Source organism: Phodopus roborovskii, unplaced genomic scaffold (genome assembly GCF_943737965.1).
Source record: "Phodopus roborovskii unplaced genomic scaffold, PHOROB, whole genome shotgun sequence".
NCBI classification, from domain to species: domain Eukaryota; kingdom Metazoa; phylum Chordata; class Mammalia; order Rodentia; family Cricetidae; genus Phodopus; species Phodopus roborovskii.
This window is the reverse complement of record NW_026126418.1, coordinates 68,554,835-68,566,912: the sequence shown is the minus strand read 5'-3', so window position 1 is coordinate 68,566,912 and position 12,078 is coordinate 68,554,835. Positions and strand designations below refer to the sequence as shown.

Below are 12,078 nucleotides of genomic sequence, written 5' to 3'. Positions count from 1 at the left end.
TGGTTGCCATGACTCCCCTCCATATCACCTGGAGATACCTTAGAGGCTGGGCTTAGGTTGCACTGCAGCCCATCCTCCTTGTATTAATGGGAGTCTGTATATTTGTGCTGTAGTGTGTCTGATTCTGCGTACAACAGGCACTGATGGTCTGTCTCAGTTGTACTGTCTGAAAGCCTCTCCTTCCCTCCTAAGCCTTCTCTTTGATGAACAGTGTGAGCTCACGATGGGTCAGAAAGCTGCTTCTCCCATGGGAGGTAGCTTTCAAGGAAGGCCATGGCTCCCTTCCTTCACAGGTTCTGGCACTGACTATCATCTCCTGTGTAAAGGTGTCGGGTTCACTCAGCATTGTTCTCTGGTTGGTTGTGGGTTGCTAGGCATTGATGAGTGAAGGTCAGACTAGGCTTACAGTGACCCCTGCTGTCCAGACTTGCCATATTGAGTGTGCTTTGAAGGGAAGTATTTGGACATCTGAACTCAGTCCAGAGAGATGGTACTGTGCCAGTGTCTTAGGGTTTCTATTGCTATGAAGAGACACCATAACTGCAGCAACTCTTCGAAAGGAAAACATTTAATTGGAGTGGTTCACTTAAAGTTTCAGAGGTTTAGCCCATTTATCATCATGGCAGGGAGCATGGCGGTGTGCAGGCAGACATGGTGTTGGTGAAGGAATTGCTCCATGTTAGCTGGAAGGCAACAGGGAGTGGTCTCAGTGTCACACCAAGGAAAGCTTGAGCAAAAGAGACTTCAAAGCCCACCCCCACAGTGACACACTTCTTCCAAACAAGGCCATAGCTAGCTACTCCAATAAAGCCACACCTCTTAATAGTGCCACTCCTTATGAGCTTGTAGGGGCAATTATTGCCAAACTACCACAGCCAGGGAGCTTAGGTGCCCACTGGTTGAGATCCTACCTCTCAGCCCTTCTCTGTAGTGGTCCTGGGGACTAGGAAGCTTAGCTTTCTCACCCTCCCCACCCCTTACCCTGCTGTCACCCTACTTCTCTCCATCTCAGGCATTAGGACATTTTAGCAGGTGGTTCCCAGTACCTGGGTATGGAAAGAGCTGTGACCATCTGCCTTCCCCAGAGGAGGCCTTCCTGTATTTTAGTCTGTAGCCTCAGACCCCTTTCAGTGTCATGGATCCCCCAGATCCTAGGTAGCTTGTGCCTAGGTAGCCTTTGGTCTACAGGGGAAGAAGGACACAGCTTCATGGCTGTTGGTACATGTTGGAAGGGTTGCTTGGCCACTGGTCTACTCCTTGAGGCTGTGGGTACCCTCAGGATCATGCCTGGAGAGCCTTGGTGCAAACACAGATGGCACCCCAGATGCTCAGAAGCACTTCCTGGGTACAGTAAATGGGCAGTAAGAGCTGCTTGTCGTGTGACTCATGTCTGATGTAGGTTTTTGAGACCTTTCTACCCTGAGCTGGGGTGGAAAGAACCTGCTGCGAGTAGATGTTACCAAATGCTTAGCAGCCAAGCGTCTCCAAAAAGGCTTCCAGATTGCAGCATTTACCAACCTCTGTGATGAGACTCGAAAGGACCAGCAGGATGTCAACCAGCCAGAGCACTCCGAGCCTCACTGGTCCACCTGTAAGTCTTGGAATCGGCTGGACATCTCACTTCTGGGCATTGCCTTGAACCCTTCTAGTGTGATGAGCATAAACACAGAGGGAAGTCCCAAAGACACCAGGTTCACAAATGAGGCACCAGGCCCCAAATGCAGCACAGAATCTGGGCTAGGCCTTTACCAGTGGAAGTGGGTCCAGTGCACATATGGTGCTGCCCAGCTTCCTCCAGGGAGCGCTACTGAGTCCTTTCCTGTGGACAGACCTGACAGGGACCATCGATGGGATGAAGAAAGGACAGGCAGATATGAAGAAATAGCTGAAAGTCATGTGGACTGGGCTTTTTGATGGAGAAGCTGCAGTACCCTGGAAGTTCAGCACGTGTAGATATATACAGTTAGTTGAGCTCAACAAGTTGGCAGGGTTATTACATGCAGATAAACAAGGAGGCAGCGTTTATGGTATATAGCTGGGTCAAGGAGACAAGTTTAGCTAATCTTGGTAGGAGTAGTTGCTATAAGAGAGTGACTTCAGACCTTAATTATGTAGGAGGGGAAGCTATGGTGGATGTGTTCTGCACACGTGGGCCAGAAGAAGGCTTTGCTCTTCCTTTCTGGGTGGTATACCCCAGGGAGTGGGTAGGGCTTTGCCATTCCTCCATGAGTCTTAGGCTGTGGTTGTACCCATGTCAACAATATGCATTTGCTCAGGATTCCCACCACTCCTAACAGACTGCGAGAGGTTTGAATATTGAGGAATCTATGTATATTCCTGCACATGATCCTCCTGTATGGCACCCCCCCCCCACACACACCCATACTTTTAGCGTGTTCTTGCCACATAGTACACAGTAGTCTTACCGAGCACTATCGCTGCTTTATAGTAACCTCACTGTTGGGTTTCTGCTGCATGGTGCTGCTCCCTTATTGGTGCTGTGCCATGGGCGTACCATGTAGCAGTGGACATCATACAGTGGAGGTGCCTGATGAGAGTTATAGCAGGGGTTCTGTAAAGTGGGAGACATCATGTATGCTACCAGTGTTGCACATCACCCTGGCTTTTCAGGGATTTGCAGAACTGTCATGGACAACTCAGCCCTATGTTTGGTCAGCACTCCTGACAGCTAGGATAGGAGACTTGGAAGACACAAAATGTGTCTTGTTCCGCAACTGAGCACACAGGTGGGACCTCAGGTTGTGATCACTCTCTTTCACCATTCTGATTGGATGAGGGTCAGGCATGTCACAGCTGGCCACCATCACAAACCCCTGCTGGTTCTCCTGGTTACATTAGAATCTCATATCATGCCCTGCTCAGGGCCCCAGATCCCTGTGCTAGGTTTAGGTCTGCAAACCAGTTGTTTGTTGCTCATCTCTCAGCTGAGCTGTTGGTTCCATGTTGTAGTTCTCCGAGTCTGAATTGTTTAAAACACTGCCACAGCCAAGTAGTTGAGGGTCTGGTAGAATTGAGCCAGCCCCAACTACTCAGTGGAGCTGTGAGCTGAAAGGGGCTAGTCCCTTTGTACTCTCCTTACCCCCTTTCTGGGAGCCAGTGACTCACATTTGTATTTTTCCCAGGTAGAAGGGCAATGGCTGGGATGGCTCTGAGGAGTGCCACAACACACATCCAGGTGGTAGGGAAGGGTGTGTCCCTGCTGAGGTGGAGCCTCTCAGAGTGATAACTTCTCTGCTTGCTTCTGCAGGTGCCTGATTGGGCCCAGAAATGGGATGCCAAGCCTCCCTGAGGAGTGCCTCTCTGAGCTGCTGCTGTGACAGCAAGTGAACAAGCTGCCAGAGGATGTCCACTACTACAGCGGCTGCCCCCACGGGGATCCCGGCAGCCCCGGGCCCTGTGAACCCTCCCCCACCCGAGGTCTCCAACCCCAGCAAGCCTGGCCGAAAGACTAACCAACTGCAGTACATGCAGAATGTGGTGGTGAAGACACTCTGGAAACATCAGTTCGCCTGGCCATTCTACCAGCCTGTGGATGCAATCAAGCTGAACCTGCCTGTGAGTGGTCCCTAGCCCGCTCCTGGAAATCCTGTCCCAAGGTGGTGTCTGAGATACAGCAGTGCCTCAGGAAGCCATTGCTCTAGCAGGGTGGCTGCCCTGGGTACAAGAAATGGGGAGAACCTATGACTTTCATGGTGAAAGAATAAAAGCAAGGGGCTACAGCAGAGTAGGGCTTCTCAACCTGTGGGTTGTAACCCTTTCGGGAGTCTAGTGAACTTTTCACAGGGGTTGCCTAAGACATTCGGAAAACAGATTTTATATTACAATTCATAAAATTACAGTTATGAAATAACAGCGAAAATAGTTTTTTGGTTGGGGGGGTCACCACAGCATGAGGAATGTATTAAAGGGTCACAGCATTAGAAAGGTTGAGAGTCACTGGGTTAGAGGATGATGGGGCCTGGAGCAGAGGGTCACAACAAGTTCTTATCCCATGCACTAGGGCTGTGCCTCTGCCCACTCATCGTGATTACTCAAATTCAGATGCCAGGTATGCAATAAGGCCCATTTTCCAGGTGATGGTCCCTTCAGTGCACATTCAGATTTTATCTGGATACAAGTAGAGATACCTGAAGAGTTGCAACAAGAAGCCCTGGACAGGGATTTTGTTCATTTGGTTCTGTGCACAGCTTGGTCCCTGGACACCTGCAGGTTTAAAGTCAGAGGGAGTTTGGCTCTGTATGAATGTGGACCATCTTGGGCTCTGACCCTGGCTGGAGAAACCCATGAGGACAAGTTTGGCAAGAATTTGGGACTGGCCAAGAGTCTCCTCAGACCACATGCCCCACCTCCTCTTAGGCCTCTGGGCCTGGCCCTGGGACCCAGTTGACTTGGGAGGACTTTCCTGTGCTTAGAAATGTGAGAATAACATTGACTATTTAACACCTCTGAACTTTTTTTTCCCCCTAGGATTATCATAAAATAATAAAAAACCCAATGGACATGGGGACTATCAAGAAGAGACTAGAAAATAATTATTATTGGAGTGCTAGTGAGTGTATGCAGGACTTCAACACCATGTTTACAAACTGTTATATTTATAACAAGGTAAGACACAAAACATGAGCCCTAAAGTGCTTGAGGGAGCAAGCTTGGCACTGGGAGGCCTGAGTTCCTAGCATGTCAGTGGTTCACAAGTGTCCTGTCAGTCTGGCACTTTTGTGGTCAGTGAGTCCATATGCCATTTCAGTGGCCTGCTGGGGGTCAGTGGAAACTGGACAGCTTTCAGAGGTCACTGATACAGCTCTTGAGCTCTATCCTGAGTCCTAGGAGCCCCACCCTTTGAAAGCTTAGGTTGCAGAACTTCCATCAAGAGGAGGTAGTCAAGTAGTCTGTGACTCAACTGGCAGCCACCCAGAGTGTGGCCAAAGTAGGAGCAGCTGGCCACAGTCACAGGGGATCTTGCTTGGGAATTTGATGATCTTAGCATCGAGCAAAAGGAAAGGTGTGGGAGCCGAGGTGTGGTACCTCCTTTTCCCTGTGTGGTGAAGGCTGTTCTGTGCTTTTTTTTCTTTGTTTCTATTCTGGGGTATTCCACATTGAAAAATACTACTCCTGCCCCTGCTCCACATCAAGTCTCTTAACAAAATTTAGTGCTTTCTTGAACTACAACTGTGTCTTTTCCAAGTACACAGCTCCCTTCATGGTGAGTGACCTGGGTTCTCTGTCTTTAGCCCACAGATGACATAGTGCTAATGGCCCAGGCCTTAGAGAAAATCTTTCTGCAGAAGGTGGCCCAGATGCCCCAGGAGGAAGTTGAACTATTGCCCCCTGCTCCAAAGGGCAAAGGCCGGAAGCCAGCTGCAGGAGCCCAGAATGCAGGTAAAAGGAGGCAGGCAGGGAGCACAGGTATTTTCTGTTGAAACTGTAAGTGGAGGGGGTGGGTGTGAGTCCCTTGGACCCTCTGAGTTTTGTCCCTTGCCTGCCAGGTAGGACAGGTGTGATGATCTTGACAGGTGGCAGATGTGTCTGGGGCAGGGAGGGTATTGCTGTAGCTGGTGTGACGTGTCTGGCTGATCTCCTGCATTTTACTTGTTTGTATTGATCGTAGTATTGTCTTTACCTTGCTTGCTGTCTGGTTTAGAGAAGTTTGTCTCTTGGCTGGAGAGAATCAAGGTGATCATTATCCAGAGCCATGGGGGCCAACCTGGGATTCAGTCAGGTCTGAGAATGGGTGTTGACTAGAGATGTGTCAGACAGAATGGCTGACTGGGCAGGGAGTGGCTGAAACCAAGACAGCGGTGGGCTCTGAGTGGGTTACTCCACCCACAGCTGGCTATGGGGCTTACTCTGGTTTCCTCTTCCAGTCCCTGAGTAAACATTTCCCAGGCAGTAGGGCCAACCCTTGCCCCAAGGCTAGAAGAGAGACTCTTCTAGTAAGGGTTATGTTATCTTGTTATCTTGGTCTATTCCTGAAGGCCCTAGTGCTATCTATAGCTGGATGGTATGGTCTTAGATGCTTCTGAAAATACAGAGCCCACTGAGTTGAGCTCCCTATCCTTGCTTTGAAGGTACACAACAAGTGGCAGCCGTATCCTCGATCTCCCCAGCAACCCCCTTCCAGAACATACCCCCCACTGTATCCCAGACACCCGTCATTGCTGCCACCCCTGTACCAACCATCACTGCAAACGTCACATCGGTTCCCGTCCCCCCAGCTGCCGCACCGCCTCCTCCTGCGACACCCATTGTCCCTGTGGTCCCTCCCACACCGCCTGTAGTCAAGGTGAGCTTCCCTGAGGCCTGCATGGCTATCTGGTGAGGTTGGCTAGGGGTCTAAGCCCCATAGCGTTCCTGAAGCGGGCAGCAGCACTGGACAAGTGGGGCCTCTGCTGCCTTTCTAGGTGCAGCTGTTTGGAAAGGTTTTCTGCACAGACAAGGAGACCGAGGCTCAGGGGTAGAGGTCACATGGCTGGTGCTGGCCGGGCTGGACTTGAACCCCAGCTTTTCCAGCCTGGTAGCCCTGGCCTTTACAAGCTGTTGGGGGAAGGTATGGAAGGTGTGGGGGAAGTAGTGAGGGTAGAGGGACCAGGTTACCTTTGGTCATCCCTAGGGGAGTGGTGGTCAGTGGCAGCAGCCTGGATTTGTAAGGGTCTGCACAGCTATCCCTTGTTTGCTGGGACTTTTCCACAATGACATTGTCCTGCCCTGGCCAGGCCCTACTTGGGTCTAGATGGAGTGGGGGCTTTCTGTGAGGTGCGGGGTTGGCAAGTCCTGTTGAGTCTCCTGCTTTAGGTAGGGCCCATAACAGGCACTCATGTGTGTTATCTTCTTCAATTTGATCCTCACAGTGACCCTCTGGGGCAGGCAGTAGTCCCCCCTCTTACAGATGAGGAAACGGGCGCTCAGGGGTTAAATGGCTCTCCCAAGGTAAAATGCCACCTCCATTGCCTTCCCTTCCCTGTGGCCTTCACTGCCTGCACTTCCCGGTGGCGCCTGGCCAGGCTGTTTGCCACAGCGAGTCTGCCCTCCCACCCCAGGTCCTCTGCAGCTCGCGCTTGGTGCTTGCCATCCTGTAGGTGCCCATCAATGTTTTTGGATGGCCAGCTTGTGTCCCTGTCAGCCTGAGGGTGGCAGCTTGGCTGGGAAAGTAACTAGGAAGCGGTCAATGGCAGGTTGTGTTGCCATCACCTGGCCTGTGAGTTTGTGGCTCCTGTTGGCTTCTGTCCACCTAAGCAAGCTAAGAAATCCGCTGAGCAGGTCTCAATATATACCAAACCCTGGTCCCAACTCAGTTGGTGGTACCTGTTGGTTGGGCTCTTCAGGCTGTGGCAGGGACCCTTTTCCCCTCAGGTCCCTTGGCAGAGGCTATATGTGTGTCTGCTATTAGCAGCCAGCTCCAGGTGCATCCAAGGGAGGCGGTGGCACCACTTCCTGGGCTTAGCAGCCCTCTGCACTGCCTGTGCCTTCTAGATAAAGTCCTGGTCTGTCTGTGCCTACAGCCCTTGGAGTCTCTTGGCCTCTAACTGCTGTGGCTGCTTCATGTCTCCTGGTCAGGCTGCCCCACCCATCCAGCCTGGAATGCTCCTCCTGCCTCCCTTCCTTCTGCTCGATTTGTGTCTGTCCTTGAAGCACCTGCTCAGGGCCTGGTCTGTTCCCTCTTGGTCTTTGAAGCAGGGAGTCCCTGTCTCTGGCACCAGTCTGTGGTGCTTGTTAGAGGTTGGGTGAATTCCCTGCAGTACCTCATGCTGCTCAGGTCAGTGGCACGCTCACCCACCTGGATGGCTGAATTCTCAGGGCTGAGGGAGAGAGTCCCAGCCTCACCATGGCCAGCTGTGTGACCTTGGACTGTGGGCCTGGCCCCTCTGAGCCTCGGTGTCTTCTGTACTGTGGGGACAGCTGAGGAGGAAATGAGACCCTGCATGTGGTCGCTAGCTTGGCGCCTGGCAGGCAGTCTGCTCTGCAGAGGTGTGACAGCTGTGAGACACATCTCCCTGTACACTTCCTTGTTTCTGGAGTTCAGTGTTACTTTGTTGTCACAGAAAAAGGGCGTGAAGCGGAAAGCAGACACGACCACACCTACGACTTCTGCCATCACTGCCAGCCGGAGCGAGTCTCCCCCTCCACTTTCAGAGCCCAAGCAGGCCAAGGTGGTGGCCCGACGGGAGAGCGGGGGCCGCCCCATCAAACCTCCCAAGAAGGACCTGGAAGATGGTGAGGTCCCACAGCATGCTGGTAAAAAGGGGAAGCTGTCAGAGCATCTGCGGCACTGTGACAGCATCCTCCGAGAGATGCTGTCCAAGAAGCATGCGGCCTATGCATGGCCTTTCTACAAGCCAGTGGACGCTGAGGCACTGGAGCTGCATGACTACCATGACATCATCAAGCACCCCATGGACCTCAGCACAGTCAAAGTAAGTGGGGTGGGGTGGAGGGCCAGGGTGGTGGCCCTGCCTGGCTGAGCCCACTCTGACCTCTTCCAGAGCGTGTTGTGCTGATGTCATCTCTTACTTCTTGGGAGCTGGGCCTACCCATACCCTGGCCTGGTCAGGGAAGAAGGCCTGTTGGTCCCTGACCTCCGTTGTCATTTATTCTGGTTCTTTCTTTGTCCTCCATTTCTGTATCCCCAGGTAAAGGGGCTCTTAATGGTGTCTGCTTCTGATGCAGAGGAAGGTAGATCTCTGTGAGTTTGAAACCAATCTGGTGTACATAGCAAGTTCCAGGACATACAGGGCTACATAGAGAGGCCCTGTCTCAAAACCCCTGATGTGTAGGCACCTTGAAGCAGAGATGAGAGCCTGGTGGCCTGCAGGGGTGGACCTTGTTTCAGCCCTTGGCTACCTTTGAGCCCTGCCCCCACCCAGGCAGGGAAGTAGAGATAGGGAAAGAACTGAGACTATAAGCTCAGCTGTGTCATCCCCCGTGCCAGGCTTTCCTGGAGTTGGTGTCTCATTCTGGTTTTTTGCTGTGTCCAGCCAGATCAGGGCCTGGCAGGTAAGAAAGTGGACCCGAGCTTTTGCAGGAGAAGGAGCTTGAGACACGATGACAGACCCTGAGCTGCGCTTGGTTCTTCTACCCTTCCTAGAGGGAATCTCTGTGGTCTCTAGGTCTCAGGACTCCCTTCGCCAGTTGAGGTAGGCAGCCCCGTTCTATAAGCCAGATGATGGGATAGTTGCTTGTTTCGTCCAGACAGCCTTGCAAATGCAGTGGTGTCAACTGTTGTACCTCATCATACCTGAGGCGGACTCTCCTAGATAGTTATGTCAGGAGCAGGCAGGCCTGGCCACCTAAACAGTTTTATGCCCAGTGCTCATTTGAGTAAAAATGAGGTAAGCATCTGGCTTTCCAGCTGGGCTGGGATGAGGAAGCAGGCCCTGGCAGCCACATAGCCCTGAAGCTGCTTGAAGTCTTGTTGTATTTTCTGCCTGGTCACTACTGTGCCACTGTGTGGTATTCTGGAACTTTACTAGGGGTTCCAGTGTTGTGGATGCACTGTGGCGACAGGATAATTCTGTTGGTTGATTTCTCATTTGTCTTTGAGCCCAAAATGAGGCAGCTGTGGGAGATCAGTTCACTGAGAAGTCACCATGTGCTTTGCTCAGGCTTACAGAGAGGCTAGGTGCTTACCCAAGCATGGCTGAGCCTGACATACCCTATGAAAAGACTTTTAATAGAGGAAGACTTTTAATAAAGCAGCCTCAATTTCTAAAGACTATAGTAAAGAGAAATACCTTAATGTGTTGTAGATTTCATTTCTATTTATTCAGGTTTATTTTGTGTGTATGAGTGTTTGCCTGCATATGTGTATGTGTTCCATGTGCGTGTCTGGTGCCCACAGAAGTTGGGTGTTGTTGAGTTCCCTGGAACTGGAGTTATGGATGGCTGTAAGCTATCATGTGGGTGATGGGAACTGAACCCAGCTCCTCTGCAAGAGTAACAAGTACCCTTAACCACACTGAACCCTCTCTCCAGCATCCGCTGTGTTAACAGAGTTTTATAATAAAGCTTAAGGAGGAAATTGTACTGGCATGTGTCATACCAGCTCAAGGAGGCTTTTCTCCAAGCAGCCATCTCCTTAGAACATGGTTGTTATTGGGCACAAGGGCCAAAGATCCCTCCACTGTGTAGGAACCCATGTCCAATCAAAGGTCGTGGTTAATGCTTAGCCCCTAGGTCACTGATTTCTGATCTCCACACAAGACAGGAACTACACACCCTCATAAGCAGCTTAAATTATGCCAACCTGCTCGCCACCAATCTGCCCCACCTAGCTTTGTGTGCCTGTGTGACCCTGCCCAACCTGCCGTGAACTCCTTGGGCTAGACTTCTATGGAGTCTCAGGCTTTGCTACAGGCCAGTCAGATTCCTGTGATTGGTCGGCATCAGCTGCATAGACCTCCTGCTGCCCTCCACCCCAGCACAAACCCAGAGTTGCCTCTGGCCCAAGACTTAAGGCATCTCCTAAGAGGCCAGTTAGTAACAAACAGCTCCTGGATTCCTCACAAGAAAAGCAAAGTCTGTAAACTGAGTCTTTACCTGAAACTCCAAAAGCAAAGTCTGTAAACTGAGTCTTTACCTGAAACTCCAAAAAAATCCCCAACACCAGAACCTTCCGTGATATCTGCCATGTCGTGGAACTGAAAACTCTAGATGTGGATGGGGTTAACTGTGGATGCTTCTCCCATCCATTGCCTCTGTCCTTGGAGCCCAGGTGCTTTGTGTTGAACCGGCACTTCTTATCCCTTCCCCCAGGGCTCCCTCTTCTCAGGATTCCAATCCAAACTGATTGCCAGGCTTCCTGACTGGCAATTGGCTTGGTTGCCAGAGGATGTTCTGAGAATCTGAATCTATCCCCTACATGGTCTTGCTAGTGCTGTCTGCTCACACTTTTGCTTGTTACAGAGGAAAATGGACAGCCGCGAGTACCCAGATGCACAGGGCTTTGCAGCTGATATCCGGTTAATGTTCTCGAATTGTTATAAGTACAACCCTCCAGACCACGAAGTGGTGGCCATGGCCAGAAAGCTACAGGTAACCCAGGGCTGGGTGTAAGTGTGATTAACAGCTAAGTTATGCTATGGGTATTGAACCCCTTGGATAAATATAGTCTGGGTGAACTGGGGCTATGCAAGTGTCTCAGAAGCATCTGCAACAGGCAGGACTCTGAGGAGCATTATTTCCATAACCTGTTTTGCCTGTGTGGCAGTGAGATCCTGCTAGGCCTGGAGCAGATTTCCAGGATACATAGTGAATGGGCTAGCCTCTGATTTTGGAAGCTTCAGGCTGGGTGGGAAAGGTGGTAAGCAGGCAGTGGCCTCTGTGGCTTCGGGAATCCATGCCTGGCTGCCCTGCAGGAAGAGCCTGTCTATCTGGGGCTAGTGTATCCTGGTGGGTCTGGTGGGTGTCCACTCTGCCAGGGCTGTGTGAGACAGTGACTGTGTGAGAGAGAAAAACCACAGACTGTCTTATGGGGCAATCAGAGTGTTCCATCCTAGCCTTCCGTGCAGGTATGAGCAATCCATGGGGTTTCACCCAGGATGTGTAAACACTTGTATATACCATGTGGTATACTTACTGCCAAGGACCAGGTGCTGCATAGAACACTCAAGATTTCTCTGCTGTCTGTGATCTCAATTATTTGCTTGGAGGAAGTTATCAAAATACTTACCTTTTGGAGATAAAAATTCTGGATAGTTTTTCTAGTACCTGGACATTATGCTTTTGGTTTTGGGGTTTTGTTTTTCTTTTGATTCTTGGTTTTTTTGTTTGTTTGTTTGTTGTTTTTTAACTGAGTCGAGGGGGGGGCTGGAGAAATTTAAGCTGTCAAGAACATTTGTTTGTTACTCTTGCATAGGACCTGAGTTTGATTCCCACCACCTGCATGGTGGCTTACTACCATCTATAACTCCAATTCCAGGGGATCCAATGCTCTCTTCTGGCCTCTGTGAGCACTGCACGTATATGGTTCATATACATACGTGCAAGCAAAAGCAAAATAAAAATTAAAAAAAATTTTTTTTTTTAAAGCAGAGTCTGGTTCTATAGCTTAGGTTGGCCTTG

At 50.8% G+C, this 12,078-nt stretch overlaps 1 protein-coding gene across 8 annotated transcripts in view; it reads left to right on the top strand.

The window, feature by feature from the left end:
• Positions 1–12,078, top strand: part of Brd3 (bromodomain containing 3) — a 51,670-nt gene that overhangs the window by 29,160 nt on the left and 10,432 nt on the right. For 5 of the 8 annotated variants that reach the window (XM_051184935.1, XM_051184936.1, XM_051184942.1 and 2 more), the window contains 6 exons: positions 3,269–3,576; positions 4,489–4,626; positions 5,253–5,400; positions 6,090–6,304; positions 8,061–8,432; positions 10,921–11,049. In XM_051184935.1, the coding sequence (XP_051040892.1) occupies positions 3,364–3,576; positions 4,489–4,626; positions 5,253–5,400; positions 6,090–6,304; positions 8,061–8,432; positions 10,921–11,049 (1,215 nt within the window). In that variant the 5' untranslated portion in view covers positions 3,269–3,363. Of the gene's footprint in view, positions 1–2,891; positions 2,911–2,957; positions 3,144–3,268; positions 3,577–4,488; positions 4,627–5,252; positions 5,401–6,089; positions 6,305–8,060; positions 8,433–10,920; positions 11,050–12,078 lie in introns of those variants that run through there. The other 3 variants (XM_051184940.1, XM_051184941.1, XM_051184939.1) reach the window with 3 other exon arrangements.